The sequence below is a fragment of the Procambarus clarkii genome, chromosome 63, assembly GCF_040958095.1.
Source record: "Procambarus clarkii isolate CNS0578487 chromosome 63, FALCON_Pclarkii_2.0, whole genome shotgun sequence".
NCBI lineage: Eukaryota > Metazoa > Arthropoda > Malacostraca > Decapoda > Cambaridae > Procambarus > Procambarus clarkii.
The window spans coordinates 8,716,893-8,738,246 of NC_091212.1; the positions used below are offsets into that span (position 1 = coordinate 8,716,893).

A 21,354-nucleotide genomic window follows, 5' to 3' on the forward strand; every position below is an offset into this window, starting at 1 on the left:
ACTCTGATACTGAACAAGTTCTGTCTAACGTCTCTGTGGCTCATTTGGGTACTCAGTTTCCACCGTGTCCCCTTGTTCGCGTCCCGCCAGTGTTAAACAGTTTTTTCTTTATCTACCCTGTCAATTCCTCTAAGAATTTTGTAGGTAGGGATCATGTTTCCACTTACTCTTTTGTCTTCTAGTGTCGTGAGGAGCATTTCACGTAGCCTTTCCTCGTAACTCATGCCTCTTAGTTCTGGGACTAGTCTAGTGGCATACCTCTGAACTTTTTCCAGCCTCGTCTTGTGCTTGACAAGGTACGGACTCCATGCTGGGGCTGCATACTCCAGGATTGGTCTTACATATGAGGTATTCATGGTTCTGAATGATTCCTTACACAGGTTCCTGAACGCTGTTCCGATGTTAGCCAGCCTTTCATACGCCGCCGATGTTATTCGCTTTATGTGGGCTTCAGGAGACAGGTTTGGTGTGATATCAACTCCTAGATCTTTCTCTCTGTCCGTTTCATGAAGTACTTCATCTCCCGTTCTGTATCCTGTGTCTGGCCTCCTGTTTCCACCGTCTAGCTTCATTACCTTACATTTACTCGGGTTGAACTTTAGTAGTCATTAATTGGACCATTCGTTCAGTCTCTCCAGGTCATCTTGTAGCCTCGTAATATCTTCCTCTGTCTTAATCCTCCTCATAATTTTTGCATCATCAGCAAACAATGAGAGGAACGATTCTATACCCTCTGGGAGATCATTTATATATATCAGAAACAGTATAGGTCCCAAGACTGACCCCTGCGGGACTCCACTGATGACGCCTCGCCACTCCAAAGCCTCACCCCTCACACTGACTCGTTGTCTCTTGTTGCTTAGGTACTCCCTTATCCAGTAGAGTATCTTCCCTTTCACTCCTGTCTGCATCTCCAGCTTTTGCATTAGCCTCTATAACACCTCCTAACCCCTCCCCCCCCCCTGTGTGTGTGTGTGTGCGTGTGTGTGTGCATGCGCGCGCGCGCTGTAGCAAATGTAGCAAAACCATGTGATCTTTGCTTTGTGTGTGTTGCGGGCGGGAGGGGTTGTGCAACACACAATACCCTCTCCACAGTGTGTCTTGGTCTACATGATACACTCCCCGCTGCCTTCTTGTTCCGCTGCCTTCTTGTTCCGCTGCCTTCTTGTTCCGCTGCCTTCTTGTTCCGCTCCCTTCTTGTTCCGCTGCCTTCTTGTTCCGCTGCCTTCTTGTTCCGCTGCCTTCTTGTTCCGCTGCCTTCTTGTTCCACTCCCTTCTTGTTCCGCTCCCTTCTTGTTCCGCTCCCTTCTTGTTCCGCTGCCTTCTTGTTCCGCTGCCTTCTTGTTCCACGAGCTTCTTGTTCCGTCAGCTTCTTGTTCCGCGAGCTTCTTGTTCCGCGAGCTTCTTGTTCCGCGAGCTTCTTGTTCCGCGAGCTTCTTGTTCCGCGAGCTTCTTGTTCCGCGAGCTTCTTGTTCCGCTCCCTTCTTGTTCCGCTCCCTTCTTGTTCCGCTGCCTTCTTGTTCCGCTGCCTTCTTGTTCCGCTGCCTTCTTGTTCCGCTGCCTTCTTGTTCCGCTGCCTTCTTGTTCCGCTCCCTTCTTGTTCCGCTCCCTTCTTGTTCCGCTCCCTTCTTGTTCCGCTCCCTTCTTGTTCCGCTCCCTTCTTGTTCCGCTCCCTTCTTGTTCCGCTCCCTTCTTGTTCCGCTCCCTTCTTGTTCCGCTGCCTTCTTGTTCCGCTCCCTTCTTGTTCCGCTCCCTTCTTGTTCCGCTCCCTTCTTGTTCCGCTGCCTTCTTGTTCCACGAGCTTCTTGTTCCACGAGCTTCTTGTTCGGCGAGCTTCTTGTTCCGTCAGCTTCTTGTTCCGCGAGCTTCTTGTTCCGCGAGCTTCTTGTTCCGCGAGCTTCTTGTTCCGTCAGCTTCTTGTTCCGTCAGCTTCTTGTTCCGTCAGCTTCTTGTTCCGTCAGCTTCTTGTTCCGCGAGCTTCTTGTTCCGCGAGCTTCTTGTTCCGCGAGCTTCTTGTTCCGTCAGCTTCTTGTTCCACGAGCTTCTTGTTCCACGAGCTTCTTGTTCCGCGAGCTTCTTGTTCCACGAGCTTCTTGTTCCACGAGCTTCTTGTTCCGCTCCCTTCTTGTTCCGCTCCCTTCTTGTTCCGCGAGCTTCTTGTTCCGTCAGTTTCTTGTTCCGCAAACAGGAAGTTCCTTGTTCCTTCCCCCTTAAATCTTCCCCTCAGGAGCTGGAGACTGTCACTGTAAATGCCCCTCAAGCAGGGTGACAGAGGGGAGGAAGGGAGAGTGTGAGGGGGGGGGGGAGAAGAGAAGGGGAGAGAATAGAGGGTGTGGGGGGGGGGGGACGCTAGCTAGAGAGGAGGGGGAGGGGGTGATGAGGGGAGCATCCAGGCAACACAGTGTTGGGGAGAGCGTCTTGTGAGTGTTGCCTGGGAGGGGGGTCTCGCCAAGATTCCTCAAGAAAGTGTAGATTGGTGGACACAAGAACACTCCCCCGAGCCTTGGTCCTCTCTTGGCTCCCGTCACTCCTGTGTGGAGCTGCCAGGTGTGTGGAGCTGCCAGGTGTGTGTGGAGCTGCCAGGTGTGTGGACCTGCCAGGTGTGTGGACCTGCCAGGTGTGTGAACCTGCCAGGTGTGGGTCAGACTAGCGAGCTTGCCACCTGGCGCAAGAACCCAGCATTACCTGGTCTCTGGACACCTGAGGTGCTTGCCGGCAGGTCTGTGGACACCAGTCAAGAAACTCTCTCATGACAGCTGCTGACCAATATGTTACTGATGGAACACCGTCCCCGTGTTCCTTGTTCCGGAGGCCAGTTCCTTATCTCCCACCACCACCATCCCTCATCTCTCCCACCACCATCCCACATCTCTCCCACCACCACCATCCCTCATCTCTCCCACCACCAGCATCCCTCATCTCCCCCACAACCACCAGCATCCCTCATCTCCACCACCAGCATCCCTCATCTCCCCCACCAGCATCCCTCATCTCCCCCACCACCAGCATCCCTCATCTCCCCCACCACCAGCATCCCTCATCTCCCCCACCACCAGCATCCCTCATCTCCCCCACCACCAGCATCCCTCATCTCCCCCACCACCAGCATCCCTCATCTCCCCCACCACCAGCATCCACCGTTCCTTCGACATCCTTACAAATATTGTCCTAGATTAGCGGAGTTTTTAGAGAGAGAGAGAGAGAGAGAGAGAGAGAGAGAGAGAGAGAGAGAGAGAGAGAGAGAGAGAGAGAGAGAGAGAGAGAGAGAGAGAGAGAGAGAGAGGGCTGGCAGAGCTGCCTCACTAAATATGAGGCATGAGGGCCTCAACGCCCCTACTGGCGTGCCCTATGAGGAAGCTGTCATTTAGTGAGGCGGCGGCGGCGGGCGGGGAGCCGAGTGGTCCCACTCTTACTAAGGAAAACATCCGCCGCTTGACGGACCTCTGACACGCTCTTAATATATTTGTTTCTCTCTCTCTCCCGGCTCCCCTCCTCTCGCGGAGGTGGCTTTCGTGCTCCGGCGCCCTCCCTGGCTTTGGTGCTCCGGCGCCCTCCCTGGCTTTGGTGCTCCGGCGCCCTCCCTGGCTTTGGTGCTCCGGCGCCCTCCCTGGCTTTGGTGCTCCGGCGCCCTCCCTGGCTTTGGTGCTCCGGCGCCCTCCCTGGCTTTGGTGCTCCGGCGCCCTCCCTGGCTTTCGTGCTCCGGCGCCCTCCCTGGCTTTGGTGCTACGGCGCCCTCCCTGGCTTTGGTGCTCCGGCGCCCTCCCTGGCTTTGGTGCTCCGGCGCCCTCCCTGGCTTTGGTGCTCCGGCGCCCTCCCTGGCTTTGGTGCTCCGGCGCCCTCCCTGGCTTTCGTGCTCCGGCGCCCTCCCTGGCTTTGGTGCTACGGCGCCCTCCCTGGCTTTGGTGCTCCGGCGCCCTCCCTGGCTTTGGTGCTCCGGCGTCCTCCCTGGCTTTGATGGAAGGCTTCCCTACCTCGGATTAGGGGTTTTCTTGACTTTGAAAACATTTTTCCGTGGCTTTGAAGGGAGGTTTCCGTGACTCTTCAGTGTTCACAACAGTACTAGGCCGAGGTGTTCACTCATCCTGTGAATGAACACACCGCCATAGTGACAGTATTGGGCAGCGTCACTCATCCTGTGAGTGGACACACCGCCATAGTGACAGTATTGGGCAGCGCCACTCATCCTGTGAGTGGACACACCGCCATAGTGACAGTATTGGGCAGCGCCACTCATCCTGTGAGTGGACACACCGCCATAGTGACAGTATTGGGCAGCGCCACTCATCCTGTGAGTGGACACACCGCCATAGTGACAGTATTGGGCAGCGCCACTCATCCTGTGAGTGGACACACCGCCATAGTGACAGTATTGGGCAGCGCCTCTCATCCTGTGAGTGAACACACCGCCATAGTGACAGTATTGGGCAGCGCCACTCATCCTGTGAGTGGACACACCGCCATAGTGACAGGATTGGGCAGCGCCACTCATCTTGTGAGTGGACACACCGCCATAGTGACAATATTGGGCAGCACCACTCATCCTGTGAGTGGACACACCGCCATAGTGACAGTATTGGGCAGCGTCACTCATCCTGTGAGTGGACACACCGCCATAGTGACAGTATTGGGCTGCGTCACTCATCCTGTGGGTGGACACACCGCCATAGTGACAGTATTGGGCAGCGCCACTCATCCTGTGAGTGGACACGCCGCCATAGTGACAGTATTGGGCAGCGTCACTCATCCTGTGGGTGGACACACCGCCATAGTGACAGTATTGGGCAGCGCCACTCATCCTGTGAGTGGACACACCGCCATAGTGACAGTATTGGGCAGCGTCACTCATCCTGTGAGTGGACACATCGCCATAGTGACAGTATTGGGCAGCGTCACTCATCCTGTGAGTGGACACACCGCCATAGTGACAGTATTGGGCAGCGCCACTCATCCTGTGAGTGGACACACCGCCATAGTGACAGTATTGGGCAGCGCCACTCATCCTGTGAGTGGACACACCGCCATAGTGACAGTATTGGGCAGCGTCACTCATCCTGTGAGTGGACACACCGCCATAGTGACAGTATTACTTAGATTTTTTATTAAGTTTAGACATTTTGAACTTGTTGATTTGAGGCCAGGAAGTTCACTGATTGATGGTGAAAGTTCTACACAACTTGGGGATCGTAACATAGCGTGTTGAACTCTGTAACTACTATATGAATACTGGAACACTTGATGATATATTGGACTTGTATCCAAGACTATGTAATGCATCAGTTATACAATGTTTGTGATGTAACTGTAACCTGAGCTTGTGAAAGCATCCTAATCACCTTCAGTGGTTAAGTGCTTATTAACACACTAGTTTATAATGTGACGATAATCTCTTTCAAGAGAGATTGAGCCTGCTCTTCCCTTCATAAGTACGTCAATATACAAGATAATATAGAAGATACGTCCAGCAAGTATCGCCAAACGTTTTGCCAGAGAGCAAATCGTACCCAGCACACAGTGACACCTGCTACCTACCACCGCCGTAACCAGCAAACTGCTCATCCTTTGCCTGCCTGTCGCTGATTGGCTGGTGTCCCATCGCACCTGCCCTCCGCCGCCACCACAAGTTGACCTCTGGGCTGCAGTGCGCTAATATCGTCAGAATATCTTAGTGCTCCAAGCAGTTGACATCTCTCGCTGGTAGACTAAGCCTTGGCTTTCGTGTACTAAGGGAGGTGGCAGCTCGAAGCCGGTATTCCAGCATTCATATTTTATTTTGCTATCACTGTAACTCACTTGTCTTAACGTAACTTTTCATTTGCCAGTGATTATTCATATTATTTTGTTTGTTGACTTGTCTTTCATATTTTTATGTGCTTAACTTTATTCATGTCTTGTTTTTCTAGAGTAATTAAAATTTCATTGTCAATTTACTTGTGTTTTGTGTGTCTTCCCATTACCTTACCACAGACGAAAGCTCCAGCTTTTCTCTTTTTTTTCTATTATGTGACGAGGCCCTGCCCCTAGCTTTTGAAATAGCCGAACACCAACGCTTTACCGTCACAATATAGTGTGTTAATAAGCACTTATAGTGTATAACACACCTTTGTAAACGCACATTAATGATACTGTAAAAAGACACCTCAAACACTGTATATGTAGGACAGACATAAGTCTATGTATTTACGTATGTAGTTTAGATTAGCAATTTAAAAGCACAACAATCACCTTCTGTGGTTGATTGTTCAATGAATTCCTGAACTATATGTTTAACACATCTCTCTCACCATGTCCATGGAGGACAGAAGAAATGTTCATATAGTGATTAGCATTGTAAATGTCTGGCCACGTCTGTGGTAGAAAATAATAATATTAATAATAATAATAAATCCGTTCTTAGACAATGTTCACAGTGCTATGTGGGTTGTTTCAAGCGTAGGTTACACGTAAATATGAATGGGGTTACATAGACAAGAATGGCTGCACCTCGTCCCATAGAACTGTTTTGAATTTAAAATGATTTTTATCTGTTAGATATTTTACTTCAACCAAAAAACATGATATAACGGGATATTTTTTATTTTTGTATTGTGTGAGGGAGGTTACAGTGGCAGGGAGCTGCTGTATCTTAAAGTTAATGATGGGATATACTCTCTCTGGATGATTAATATATGTTTCTATATCAGGGAGCCGGTCGGCCGAGCGGACAGCATGCTGGACTGTGATCCTGTGGTCTCGGGTTCGATCCCGGGCACCGGCGAGAAACAATGGGCAGAGTTTCTTTCACCCTATGCCCCTGTTTCCTAGCAGTAAAATAGGTACCTGGGTGTTAGTCAGCTGTCACGGGCTGCTTCCTGGGGGTGGAGGCCTGGTCAAGGACCGGGCCGCGGGGACACTAAAGCCCCGAAATCATCTCAAGATAACCTCAAGTATTGATGGAGCGTTCACACGGTACAGAGAGTGTATGTTGTTGAAATGATGTTAATGATATATTTTTAAGGTTTCCAAATCGGTGCCAATAAACCATCTAAATTATTAGGACCGACTCAAAAGGCTAAATCTGTATTCTCTTGAACGCAGGCGGGAGAGATACATAATAATTTACACATGGAAGATACTAGGGGGCTGGTTCCAAACCTGCACTCAGAAATAACACCACATGAGACCAGGAGGCATGGCAGGATGTGCACAATACCCCCGTTGAAGAGCAGAGGTGCAACAGTTGTGGTACACAACTGTTGCACCTCTGCACCTAAACTGGTCAGCTCCTGGACATAACCTGTGGTATCGGGAGGTGTGGCTGCAGGTGTGGCCGCCCAGAACAGTATCATTGCACAATGGTCGTTGTGTGATAATGGATTCTTGAATTAGAACAAGGAACCCCGAGTACATAGTGCCAGACAGCTACAGCCGACAGCCATCTTGGATGCTGTCACCTGTGTTTCTGACCATGGCAGCGTCGTGAGGTAAGCTGCGCCCGCTTTGGCCCGCCAAGCTGTTATAGGTTAGTGACGTCACGTCTGCGCTTCTAACAGCTAGTCAGGTGGACGCATGCATAAATGATTGGCTGCTGCTGCTACTGCCGCTGCTACCGCTGCTCCTGCTGTCGCTACTCCTGCCGCCGCTGCTGCTGCTGCCGCCGCTGCTGCTGCTGCTGCTGCTGCTGCTGCTGCTGCTACTGCCGCCGCCGCCGCCGCCGCTGCTGCTGCTGCCGCTGCTGCTGCTGCTGCCGCTACTCCTGCTGCCGCTACTCCTGCCGCTGCTGCTGCTGCTGCTGCTGCCGCTGCCGCTACTCCTGCTGCCGCTACTCCTGCCGCTGCTGCTGCTGCTGCTGCTGCTGCCGCCGCTGCCGCTACTCCTGCTGCCGCTACTCCTGCTGCCGCTACTCCTGCTGCTGCTGCTGCTGCCGCCGCCGCCGCTACTCTTGCTGCCGCTACTCCTGACGCTGCTGCTGCCGCTGCCGCTGCTGGCTGGCAAACAATCCAGGAATTGTTAATTTCCTCACGATACGTGAAACCGAGCATGTGATTAGAGATTCCGTGTGGCCCTTTGATAACGGGAGCGTTTAGGACCCGGGGTAATTAATTGGCTGGTCATTAGTGTTAAATGAGCACCTTGTTTAGGGACCATTAAGTAGTCCAGTTGGACAAATCACACGTCTCTCTCTCCGGATTAGCGCTGATGACCCCAATTCGAGTAAAAAGAATATATATATATATATATATATATATATATATATATATATATATATATATATATATATATATATATATAATATATATATATATATATATATGTGTGTGTGTGTGTACTCACCTAGTTGTGTTTGCGGGGTTTGAGCTCTGGCTCTTTGGTCCCGCCTCTCAACCGTCAATCAACAGGTGTACAGATTCCTGAGCCTATCGGGCTCTGTCATATCTACACTTGAAACTGTGTATGGAGTCAGCCTCCACCACATCACCCCCTAATGCATTCCATTTGTCTACTACTCTGATACTGAAAAAAATCTTTCTAGCGTCTCTGTGGCTCATTTGGGCACTCAATTTCCACCTGTGTCCCCTAGTGTGTGTGCCCCTTGTGGTAAATAGCCTGTCTGTATCTACCCTAGCAATTCCTCTCAGAATCTTGTATGTGGTGATCATGTACCCTCTAACTCTTCTGTCTCCCAGTGACGTGAGGTTTAATTCCGGTAGTCTCTCCTCGTAGCTCATACCTCTCAGCTCGGGTACTAGTCTGGTGGCAAACCTTTCAAACCTTTTCCAGTTTAGTCTAATCCTTGACTAGATATGGACTCCATGCTGGAGCCGCATACTCCAGGATTGGTCTGACATATGTGGTATACAAAGTTCTGAAAGATTCCTTACATAGGTTTCTAAAGGCCGTCCTTATCTTAGCCAACCTGGCATATGCCGTGAATGTGTGTGTGTGTGTGTGTGTGTGTGTGTGTGTGTGTGTGTGTGTGTGTGTGTGTGTGTGTGTGTGTGTGTGTGTGTGTGTGTGTCAGCCCTCGACAACAAGGGCAGGTTACCATTGCAAGCCTTCCGAAGTTGGTTACCCTACCATTGTAAGCGAAGGTGGGTCTACCCCTACCATTACAAGCGAAGGTAGATCTACCCCTACCATTACAAGCGAAGGTAGATCTACCCCCTACCATTACAAGCGAAGGTAGATCTACCCCTACCATTACAAGCGAAGGTAGATCTACCCCCTACCATTACAAGCGAAGGTAGATCTACCCCTACCATTACAAGCGAAGGTAGATCTACCCCCTACCATTGCAAGCGAAGGTAGATCTACCCCCTACCATTACAAGCGAAGGTAGATCTACCCCTACCATTACAAGCGAAGGTAGATCTACCCCCTACCATTACAAGCGAAGGTAGATCTACCCCCTACCATTACAAGCGAAGGTAAATCTAGCTCCTACCATTACAAGCGAAGGTAGATCTACCCCCTACCATTACAAGCGAAGGTAGATCTACCCCCTACCATTACAAGCGAAGGTAGATCTACCCCCTACCATTACAAGCGAAGGTAGATCTACCCCCCTACCATTACAAGCGAAGGTAGATCTACCCCCCTACCATTGCAAGCGAAGGTAGATCTACCCCCTACCATTACAAGCGAAGGTAGATCTACCCCCTACCATTACAAGCGAAGGTAGATCTACCCCCCTACCATTACTAGCGAAGGTAGATCTACCCCCCTACCATTACAAGCGAAGGTAGATCTACCCCCCTACCATTGCAAGCGAAGGTAGATCTACCCCCTACCATTACAAGCAAAGGTGGTCGGTAAATTATAAAATCCCACACCATGGTACATGGACTACTAACCATAGTATCTTTATCTAATATTTCATCAAAGATAAACAAACAAATATATAATTGTATCCCCATCAAATTTTCTGAGGTGACGAGCCCTGGACATCAGAAAATGGCGGCCCTAATCACATATTCTAAAAGGCATTGCTTATCTGCATAATTTATAAGATAAGCAACGTTGAGCTGTTTACACATCAACGTCAACGTTATCAGAGGCGTCATCACCATCACCAATTATATCAGGACGATAACAACGCAGGCGGGGCCCAGCAGCCGCACTCCCACGCCCAAATAAATTATCTGAAGCAAAAACAGGAGAGAACGGGCTTAAAAAAACTCCTTTTGTAATGCAGATGAACTCACCTCGTCTCTGATGTTGGTGAAATGTTGAGAACTTGATCTCTGCAATGTTTACACGAATCACCTAATGTTTATACGAGTCGTCTAATGTTTAGATGACTCGTGTAAACATTAGACGACTCGTGTAATGTTTATGCGAGTCGTCTAATGTTTAGACGAGTCATTTAATGTTTATGCACGAGTCATCTATTGTTTATACGAGTCGTCTAATATTTACAAGAGTCATCTAATGTTTATAGGAGTAATCTAATGTTTATAGGAGTCATCTAATATTTATAGGAGTTATCTAATGTTTATGCGAGTCGTCTAATGTTTACATCATAATTCACCGGATGAGCTGCTGCCAGATTGACTCAAAGACTCATCACAGAAGCTGAACATTGCGTGTCGAAGATTGGCATCAGTATGACCACATTTTGTTTAAATTTAAACTCTAAACAAGGCTAAGATGCCTCCGAGGGTGTCCTTGACGCATCTCCGCAAGATTCCGTCTCGTTAGAGACACGGAACGAGGTCGTTCAAGATTTACGACATCAACAACATTCTGAAATCATCTGTTAAGAAAAAACATTGGAGGCATGCTAGGCTACAGGAAGCCTGCTAGGTACTGGGAGGCATGCTAGGCTACTGGAAGCCTGCTAGGTACTGGGAGGCATGCTAGGCTACTGGAAGCCTGCTAGGTACTGGGAGGCATGCTAGGCTACTGGAAGCCTGCTAGGTACTGGGAGGCATGCTAGGCTACTGGAAGCCTGCTAGGTACTGGGAGGCATGCTAGGCTACTGGAAGCCTGCTAGGTACTGGGAGGCATGCTAGGCTACTGGAAGCCTGCTAGGTACTGGGAGGCATGCTAGGCTACTGGAAGCCTGCTAGGTACTGGGAGGCATGCTAGGCTACTGGAAGCCTGCTAGGTACTGGGAGGCATGCTAGGCTACTGGAAGCCTGCTAGGTACTGGGAGGCATGCTAGGCTACTGGAAGCCTGCTAGGTACTGGGAGGCATGCTAGGCTACTTGAAGCCTGCTAGGTACTGGGAGGCATGCTAGGCTACTTGAAGCCTGCTTGGTACTGGGAGGCATGCTAGGCTACTTGAAGCCTGCTTGGTACTGGGAGGCATGCTAGGCTACTTGAAGCCTGCTTGGTACTGGGAGGCATGCTAGGCTACTGGAAGCCTGCTAGGTACTGGGAGGCATGCTAGGCTACTGGAAGCCTGCTAGGTACTGGGAGGCATGCTAGGCTACTGGAAGCCTGCTAGGTACTGGGAGGCATGCTAGGCTACTGGAAGCCTGCTAGGTACTGGGAGGCATGCTAGGCTACTGGAAGCCTGCTAGGTACTGGGAGGCATGCTAGGCTACTGGAAGCCTGCTAGGTACTGGGAGGCATGCTAGGCTACTGGAAGCCTGCTAGGTACTGGGAGGCATGCTAGGCTACTGGAAGCCTGCTAGGTACTGGGAGGCATGCTAGGCTACTTGAAACCTGCTAGGTACTGGGAGGCATGCTAATTGCGAAACACACACACACACACACACACACACACACACACACACACACACACACACACACACACACACACACACACACACACACACACACACAACAATTACCTTTAATTGGAAATTAGCCTCCACCACAAGTGATGTGGTGGAGGCAGACTCCATACACATTTCCAAATGTAGATATGATAGAGCTCGAGAAGCTCAGGAATCTGTCCACCAGTAGATTGACGGTTGAGAGGCGGGACCGATGAGCCGAAGCTCAACCCCCGCAAGCACAACTAGGTGAGCACAATACTGGAGGACTCTGAGATTACCAGCGGGGAGATAAGGAAACATTTGCTTAGATGTGTCAAAAGCTGTTGACCCAGACGAAATCTCACCACTGGTACTAAAAGAGTGAGCCCAAGCACTACGTCGTCCACTTTCAGTGGTATATAACAAATTACTGGTAACAGGAGAACTGCCATAAATTTGGAAGACAGCTAATGCAGTCCCGATATATAAGAAGGGGGACAGACAGGAGTCACTGAACTACTGGCCTGCGTCCCTAACCTGCATACCATGCAAGGTGATGGAGAAGATTGTGCGAAAAAAAGTTGCAGAACACCTGGAGCGAAAGAACTTTGTTACACACCACCAACATGAGTTCATGGGTGGCAAGTCTTGCCTAACAGGATTAATTGAATTCTATGACCAGGTGACAAAAAATTAGGCAAGAAAGGGAAGGGTGGTTGAATGCATATTGTTGGACTGGCAGAAAGCCTTTAACACAGTACTCCTTAGGAGACATAAAACTTAGGAGACATAAAACTTAGGAGACATAAAACTTAGGAGACATAAAACTTAGGAGACATAAAACTTAGGAGACATAAAACTTAGGAGACATAAAACTTAGGAGACATAAAACTTAGGAGACATAAAACTTAGGAGACATAAAACTTAGGAGACATAAAACTTAGGAGACTAGTGCATAAGCTGGAGATGCAGGCAGGAATAAAAGAGAAAGCACACCACTAGATAAGGGTGTAAGGTATAGATAAGAACTAAGGTATAGAAGACAGCGAGTCACTGTGAGGGATGAGGTCTCGGACTGGCGAGGCATCACCAGTGGAGTCCCAAAGGGATCAGTCCTTCGACCTATACTGTTTCTGATATTTGTAAACGATCTCCCAGAGAGAATAGACTCGTTCCTCTTAATGTTTGCTGATTATGCAAAAATTATGAGGAGTATTAAGACAGAGGAAGATAGCAAGAGGATACAAGATGACCTAGACAAACTGAAGGAATGGTCCAACAAATGGCTACTAGAGTTTAACTCCAGAAAATACAAAGTAATGAAGCTAGGTGGAAGAAGTAGGAAGCCAGACACAAGGTACCGAATGGGACGTATCATGCAGTTAATATCATGTCGAACCTGTCTCTTGAAGCCCACATCAAAGGAATATCATCAGCAGCGTATGCGAGGCTGGCTAACATCACAACTGCCTTTAGAAATTTGTGTAAGTAATCATTTAGAACCTTGTACACCATATATGTCAGACCAATCCTGGAATATGCAGCTCCAGCCTGGAGTCCAGGCTGTCAAGCATAAAGCGAAGTTAATGTTCAAAGGTATGCCACAAGACTAGTTCCAGAATTGCGAGGTATGAATTATGAGGAAACGCTCATCTCACGTCGCTTGAGGAGAGAAGAGTAAGAGATGTGATCACCACATATCAAATTTTCAGGGGGAATCGACAGGATAGATAAGGACAGATTATTTAAGACGGGTGGTACTCGAACAAGGGAACACAAGTGGGAACTGAATACCCAAATGAACCACAGAGACAAATAGAATTTTTTCAGTGTCAGAGTAGTTAACAGGTGGAATGCATTAGGCAGTGATGTGGTGGAGGCTGACTCCATACACAGTTTCAAGTGTAGATATGATAGAGCCCAGTAGGCTCAGGAATCTGTACACCAGTTGATTGACAGTTGAGAGGCGGGACCAAAGAGCCAGAGCTCAACCCCCGCAAGCACAACTAGGTGAGTACACACACACACACACACACACACACACACACACACACACACACACACACACACACACACACACACACAGGGGTGACTGGGCGCTAACCTTGCCCCGGTGCTGTGATTGCCTGGTTATTTTCGCAGCAAAGTGGCGACCAAGACAAGTGAAGTTGAGACTGCGCAGCTCCTGCCTGCCCAAGTGTTCCGTGGTGGCGGTGATTTACTGCCCTCCTCCCATGTTGCGCCCTCCAGCCCTCCCTCCCTCCATCCATCCCTCCATGTCTCCAGGCCTCTCTCCTTCCCTCCATGTCTCTCTCCCTCCCTCCTTCTCTCTCCCTCTCTCCCTCCCTCCATCCCTCCATGTCTCTCTCCCTCCCTCCTTCTCTCTCCCTCTCTCCCTCTCTCCCTCCCTCCATGTCTCCCTCCCACACAGGCCTCTCCTTCTCTCTCCCGCAGGTATTTCATTAGCAGTGACAAAGAGAATACTTTAACAAATATCTAATGAACATCATACTGGCCTCACACACTCACAAAGACCTGAAAGTTGTAGCATTAAATATTATAATAAATATGGTGAGGAGACATTCACATATGGGACTAATAGAACAAGAACCCGGCAATGTGATGTTATAGTGGCCAGAATACACCTGGGATATAGACGTATCTGCCAGCTTTCTCAAAACCCAAATGTCGAGTACACCCCATGTGTCAACTTTGTGAAAGTGTCCAATACACCCCATGTGTCAACTTTGTGAAAGTGTCCAATACACCATGTGTCAACTTTGTGAAAGTGTCCAATACACCATGTGTCACCTTTGTGAAAGAGAAAACATGCACTCCCTTGAACATTATATTGTAGAATGTCTCATATTGACTGACTTTCGCCCTCCTGGGCTGAGGTATGCTGAACTCTGTAACTACTATATGAGTACTGGAACTCTTGATGATATATTGGACTTGTACCCAAGACTGACTATGTAATACATCTGTTATACAATGTATTGTACCTATACAATATGGAATACATCTGTTAACAATGCATGTACCTATAACCTGAGCTTGTAAAAGCATCTTAATCACCTTCAGTTGTTAAGTGTTAAATATCACACTAGAAGCTATCTTACCCTGTTAAAGTAGGAGAGACATAAGTGTATGTGTGTGTGAGTGTGTATATATTATATATTTATATATATATTATATATATGTCGTACCTAGTAGACAGAACACACTTCTCGGCCTACTATGCAAGGCCCGATTTGCCTAATAGGCCGAGTGATTTTCTTTATTTTCAATAAATTGTTTTCAATTAGTTTATTTGAATTATTATTATTATATTATATTAAGAACATAAATTATTGACTTAATAGTGTTAGTTTAGGTTAGGTTAAGATTGGTTAGGTTAGGTAGGGTCGGTTAGGTTCGGTTATATATTTACGTTAATTTTAACTCCAATAGAAAAAAATGGACTCATACATAATGAAATGGGTAGCTTTATCATTTCATAAGAAAAAAATTAGAGAAAATTTATTAATTCAGGAAAACTTGGCTTATTAGGCAAATCCGGCCTTGCATAATAGGCCGAGAAGTGCGTTCTGGCTACTAGGTACGACATATATATATATATATATATATATATATATATATATATATATATATATATATATATATATATATATATATATATATATATATATATATGCGAACAAGCCTGAATGGTCCCCAGGACAATATGCAACTGAAAACTCACACCACAAACTCACAAAACCAAAGAATGAGGTGATTTGGTAAAAAGCTATGCCCAAGATTACTATCCGAGTGCCGGCGGTGGGGTGGTTCAAATAGCCTCGGCTATCACCTCATTATGTCCGGTCGTGATGGTCAAGTGGATTAAGGCGTCTTGTACATACCAGTTGCGTTGCTTCTGGGAGTATGGGTTCGAGTCACTTCTGGGGTGTGAGTTTTCAGTTATATATATATATATATATATATATATATATATATATATATAACTGAAAACTCACACCCCAGAAGTGACTCGAACCCATACTCCCAGAAGCAACGCAACTGGTATGTACAAGACGCCTTAATCCACTTGACCATCACGACCGGACATAATGAGGTGATAGCCTAAGCTATTTGAACCACCCCACCGCCGGCACTCGGATAGTAATCTTGGGCATAGCATTTTACCAAATCACCTCATTCTTTGGGGCACACGTGAGGAACACAAATGCGAACAAGCCTGAATGGTCAAGTGGATTAAGGCGTCTTGTACATACCAGTTGCGTTGCTTCTGGGAGTATGGGTTCGAGTCACTTCTGGGGTGTGAGTTTTCAGTTATATATATATATATATATATATATATATATATATATATATATATATATATATATATATATATATATATATATATATATATATATATATATAAAATGTGTATAGATATGTGTAGGTGTATGTGTATATATGTATATGTGTGTGTATTTGCGGGACTATATATGTGTGTGTATTTGCGGGGCTATATATGTGTGTGTATTTGCGGGGCTATATATGTGTGTGTATTTGCGGGGCTATATATATGTGTGTATTTGCGGGGCTATATATGTGTGTGTATTTGCGGGGCTATATATGTGTGTGTATTTGCGGGGCTATATATGTGTGTGTATTTGCGGGGCTATATATGTGTGTGTATTTGCGGGGCTATATATGTGTGTGTATTTGCGGGGCTATATATGTGTGTGTATTTGCGGGGCTATATATGTGTGTGTATTTGCGGGATCTCGAGTTTTTCGAGATCCTCCACACACGAGAACCAGAGCACAATATTCTCCCCTTCTTGACCAAGCTCGATGGGTGTAATGCCAGCGCCTTCTTCTAGGATCTTCAAGACGTCGCTTTTGGTGAAAGTCTGGCCGTCCATGGGGCGAGTTCGGACTTTTAGGCTTTTGTGGCGCATTTTTAAAACCTCCTCAACGGGTCGCAGTGACGATGAATGTCTTGTGAAGTTACTCAGGCTTACTGGTGGACCAGGTGTGTGTGTGTGTGTGTGTGTACTCACCTAATTGTGCTTGCGGGGGTTGAGCTCTGGCTCTTTGGTCCCGCCTCTCAACTGTCAATCAACTGGTGTACAGATGAGCCTACTGGGCTCTATCATATCTACATTTGAAACTGTGTATGGAGTCAGCCTCCACTACATCACTCCTAAAGTGATCCTTCTAGCCTCCTTCCACATCACTTCCACCATGTGTGTGTGTGTGGGGGGGGGGGGGGTTTACACACGACTCACACCTGACGACGTTCGATCACTTCTCGAACAAGTGCAACTGACGACATTTTGTTCGAACCATAATGCTGTAAATGTTTCACCCACGAAGTAATCACCCTGCCCGTCCTCATAAAACAAAGGCCAAACTCCATTCCATGCACCGGCCAAACCCCAGCTGTTTATGAATGAAAAGCGGTTTACACACGACTCACAACTAACGCCGTCCGAACACGTCCGGAACAAGCGCTTCGCTCACGTCCTCTGTTCGAACCACAATTCTATAAATGCTTCAAGAATCGTCAGCATTATGCCAATTTTCATTCCATTTTGAAAGTCAATTCAGGTCCTCCAGTGGAAAATCCTCCTACACATCTGTCGGCCGCTGTACACTAGTTATCTGTAAATTTACTCATCTGACTGTTCACTCGTAAATGTAAATGATGTTGATATTCGGTGAACAACAGCAGGAGTGGTGGAGGCACTCGACCCGCACCGCCCCACCCACCCAGACCCGATTGTACTCGTTCTGACCCTCGGACGGTCCTGTATAATACCCAAGACTATCCGGTGTACATACCCGGTCCCTATCCGGTGTACACTCATTCCTAGACACTGTCCCTCTCGTCCTTCCTCAGCGAAGGACGATGGCGGATAGGGTGGTGTTGGGGGATGGCTGGTGGGGAAGGGATGGCGTGTGTGAGGCTCGGGTACCGGGATAGAAGCGGCCAGCAGGGAGGGCGGAGGGTGGCTGAGGGCAGCAGTTAAGAGTTACGCCAGAGGAACAATACTATCAGAGGTGATCTGCGGCGGTGGTGGGAGTCGTGTCATGCATTACTGGCTCTACAGGGAGCGACTCCCGTCCTCCTGCTGTCTCGCCTCGCTTGGCTCTACAGGTGTGTGTGTCTAGCCTCGCCGTGCTCTACAGGTGTGGGTGTGTCTGTCTAGCCTCGCCTGGCTCTACAGGTGTGTCTGTCTAGCCTCGCCTGGTTCTACAGGTGTGTGTCTAGCCTCGCATGGCTCTACAGGTGTGTGTGTGTCTAGCCTCGCCTGGCTCTACAGGTGTGTGTGTCTGTCTCGCCTGCCTCTACAGGTGTGTGTGTGTCTAGCCTCGCCTGGCTCTACAGGTGTGTGTGTCTAGCCTCGCCTGCCTCTACAGGTGTGTGTGTCTAGCCTCGCCTGGCCCTACAGGTGTGTGTGTCTAGCCTCGCCTGGCCCTACAGGTGTGTGTCTAGCCTCGCCTGGCCCTACAGGTGTGTGTGTCTAGCCTCGCCTGGCCCTACAGGTGTGTGTGTCTAGCCTCGCCTGGCCCTACAGGTGTGTGTGTCTAGCCTCGCCTGGCCCTACAGGTGTGTGTCTAGCCTCGCCTGGCCCTACAGGTGTGTGTGTCTAGCCTCGCCTGGCCCTACAGGTGTGTGTCTAGCCTCGCCTGGCCCTACAGGTGTGTGTCTAGCCTCGCCTGGCCCTACAGGTGTGTGTCTAGCCTCGCCTGGCCCTACAGGTGTGTGTCTAGCCTCGCCTGGCCCTACAGGTGTGTGTCTAGCCTCGCCTGGCTCTACAGGTGTGTGTGTCTAGCCTCGCCTGGCCCTACAGGTGTGTGTCTAGCCTCGCCTGGCCCTACAGGTGTGTGTCTAGCCTCGCCTGGCCCTACAGGTGTGTGTCTAGCCTCGCCTGGCCCTACAGGTGTGTGTCTAGCCTCCGTCTCCCATGTAGCTTGTTCCTGTGAATGTCATTATGCAGCGATAATGTTTCTCAGTCATTATAATGTGTGTGTGTGTGTGTGTGTGTGTGTGTGTGTGTGTGTGTGTGTGTGTGTGTGTGTGTGTGTGTGTGTGTGTAGTGTGTGTGTGTGTGTGTAGTGTGTGTAGTGTGTGTGTGTGTGTGTGTGTGTGTGTGTGTAGTGTGTGTGTGTGTAGTGTGTGTAGTGTGTGTAGTGTGTGTGTGTGTGTGTGTGTGTGTGTGTAGTGTGTGTGTGTGTGTGTCTGTGTGTGTGTAGTGTGTGTGTGTGTGTGTCTGTGTGTGTGTGTGTGTGTGTGTGTGTGTGTAGTGTGTGTGTGTAGTGTGTATAGTGTGTGTGTGTAGTGTGTGTGTGTGTAGTGTGTGTAGTGTGTGTAGTGTGTGTAGTGTGTGTGTGTGTGTGTGTGTGTGTGTGTGTGTGTGTGTGTGTGTGTGTGTGTGTGTGTGTGTGTGTGTGTGTGTGTGTGTGTGTGTAGTGTGTGTGTGTGTAGTGTGTGTGTGTGTGTGTGTAGTGTGTGTGTGTGTGTGTGTGTGTGTGTGTGTGTGTGTGTGTGTGTGTGTGTGTGTGTGTGTGTGTAGTGTGTGTGTATGTGTGTGTGTGTGTGTGTGTGTAGTGTGTGTGTACTCACCTATATGTGCTTGCAGGATCGAGCATTGACTCTTGGATCCCGCCTGTGTGTGTGTGTGTGTGTGTGTGTGTGTGTGTGTGTGTGTGTGTGTGTGTGTGTGTGTGTGTGTGTGTGTGTGTGTGTGTGTGTATCTGTCCTTCTGTACGCAACTCTCTGTCTCTCTCCTGTCTACTGTTCTCACTCTGTCCATTGACGACTGTCTCAGTTGGTCCGCCGGACAGTATTGCTGTCACCTGAGGAGGACCCGTCCCTAGATCTGCCTCAGGAGGCCAGACTGAGTCTCCTGTGGGTCGTCTTAACTCAGGCTCAGAGAGTTAAATATCACACAATGGAGCCTCAGCACTCTATGGGAACCACATCTATAATATGACTTCAGACCATAAAAATCCCAAGGACGGGGGGTCGCTATAAATGCCGATATTTCATAAAGTGTGGCACTAGGGCCGACCCTGACAGGCTTATGACGCTGCCCAGCTCACCATGATTCACTAATCGTTGACCCTCTCTAATCCACCATGATACTTTAATCTGGGATGAAGGAATCATGTCGAGGCATGGAATCATGGAATGTCTGATGAGACTAGCCCTAACATGGGAGACAGCGGCTGTAACACGGGAGACAGCGGCTGTAACATGGGAGACAGCGGCTGCAACATGGGAGACAGCGGCTGCAACATGGGAGACAGCGGCTGTAACATGGGAGACAGCGGCTGCAACATGGGAGACAGCGGCTGCAACATGGGAGACAGCGGCTGCAACATGGGAGACAGCGGCTGCAACATGGGAGACAGCGGCTGCAACATGGGAGACAGCGGCTGCAACACGGGAGACAGCGACTGTAACATGGGAGACAGCGGCTGTAACATGGGAGACAGCGGTTGTAACACGGGAGACAGCGGTTGTAACACGGGAGACAGCGGCTGTAACACGGGAGACAGCGGCTGTAACACGGGAGACAGCGGCTGCAACACGGGAGACAGCGGCTACAACACGGGAGACAGCAGCTGCAACACGGGAGACAGCGGCTACAACACGGGAGACAGCAGCTGCAACACGGGAGACAGCGGCTACAACACGGGAGACAGCAGCTGCAACACGGGAGACAGCGGCTGCAACACGGGAGACAGCGGCTGCAACATGGGAGACAGCGGCTGCAACATGGGAGACAGCGGCTGCAACACGGGAGACAGCGGCTGCAACACGGGAGACAGCAGCTGCAACACGGGAGACAGCGGCTGCAACACGGGAGACAGCGGCTGCAACATGGGAGACAGCGGCTGCAACATGGGAGACTGCGGCTGCAACACGGGAGACAGCGGCTGCAACATGGGAGACAGCGGCTGCAACACGGGAGACAGCGGCTGCAACACGGGAGACAGCAGCTGCAACACGGGAGACAGCGGCTGCAACACGGGAGACAGCAGCTGTAACACGGGAGACAGCGGCTGTAACACGGGAGACAGCAGCTGCAACATGGGAGACAGCAGCTGCAACATGGGAGACAGCGGCTGCAACATGGGAGACAGCGGCTGCAACACGGGAGACAGCGGCTGCAACACGGGAGACAGCGGCTGCAACATGGGAGACAGCAGCTGCAACATGGGAGACAGCGGCTGCAACATGGGAGACAGCGGCTGCAACACGGGAGACAGCAGCTGCAACACGGGAGACAGCAGCTGTAACACGGGAGACAGCAGCTGCAACACGGGAGACAGCGGCTGCAACATGGGAGACAGCGGCTGAATAAACGTGCTTGAGGTCAATGTTTATGAGGAAAGGCTACATCATGAGGGGGTGACACTAACACACTTGAAAACCTCATACTACCTCATACTACCACATACTACCAAGACCTCAGCCCCCACGAGTCCTACCAAGACCTCAGCCCCCACGAGTCCCACCAAGACCTCAGCCCCCACGAGTCCTACCAAGACCTCAGCCCCCACGAGTCCCACCAAGACCTCAGCCCCCACGAGTCCCACCAAGACCTCAGCCCCCACGAGTCCCACCAAGACCTCAGCCCCCACGAGTCCCACCAAGACCT

The 21,354-nt window shown here is 49.4% G+C and overlaps 4 protein-coding genes across 4 annotated transcripts in view; 1 reads left to right on the forward strand and 3 right to left on the reverse strand.

Annotated features, from left to right (window-relative positions):
• The window catches only part of LOC123769566 (protein Wnt-5b-like), a 501,917-nt gene that overhangs the window by 442,894 nt on the left and 37,669 nt on the right, over window positions 1-21,354 (reverse strand). The gene's annotated exons all lie outside the window — the stretch shown is intronic.
• Window positions 1,107-2,751, reverse strand: LOC138354455 (uncharacterized). Its single transcript, XM_069308651.1, has 2 exons — window positions 2,686-2,751; window positions 1,107-1,913 (listed from the first exon to the last, which is right to left on the reverse strand). Exons 1-2 carry the CDS (start codon window positions 2,749-2,751, stop codon window positions 1,107-1,109), a joined length of 873 nt encoding a protein of 290 aa, XP_069164752.1.
• On the reverse strand, window positions 7,534-19,856 carry LOC138354456 (uncharacterized). The gene is made up of 2 exons (XM_069308652.1): window positions 19,790-19,856; window positions 7,534-7,964 (listed from the first exon to the last, which is right to left on the reverse strand). Exons 1-2 carry the CDS (start codon window positions 19,854-19,856, stop codon window positions 7,534-7,536), a joined length of 498 nt encoding a protein of 165 aa, XP_069164753.1.
• LOC123769697 (loricrin-like) lies at window positions 19,902-21,053 on the forward strand. The gene has a single exon (XM_045760923.2). The coding sequence runs from the start codon at window positions 19,902-19,904 to the stop codon at window positions 21,051-21,053; it is 1,152 nt and encodes a 383-aa protein (XP_045616879.2).

What these genes read in the sequence shown, in the direction of transcription:
- LOC123769697 (XM_045760923.2), top strand. Translation starts at nt 19,902, where the DNA reads ATGGGAGACAGCGGCTGTAACACGGGAGACAGCGGCTGTAACATGGGA.
- LOC138354455 (XM_069308651.1), bottom strand. Translation starts at nt 2,751, where the DNA reads ATGAGAGAGTTTCTTGACTGGTGTCCACAGACCTGCCGGCAAGCACCT. An exon ending in CTCAGGTGTCCAGAGACCAG is followed by an intron (nt 1,914 to 2,685) that starts GTAATGCTGGGT and finishes CGGAACAAGAAG; the next exon opens with CTGACGGAACAAGAAGCTCG.
- LOC138354456 (XM_069308652.1), bottom strand. Translation starts at nt 19,856, where the DNA reads ATGATTCCTTCATCCCAGATTAAAGTATCATGGTGGATTAGAGAGGGT. An exon ending in TCAACGATTAGTGAATCATG is followed by an intron (nt 7,965 to 19,789) that starts GTGAGCTGGGCA and finishes ATTGTTTGCCAG; the next exon opens with CCAGCAGCGGCAGCGGCAGC.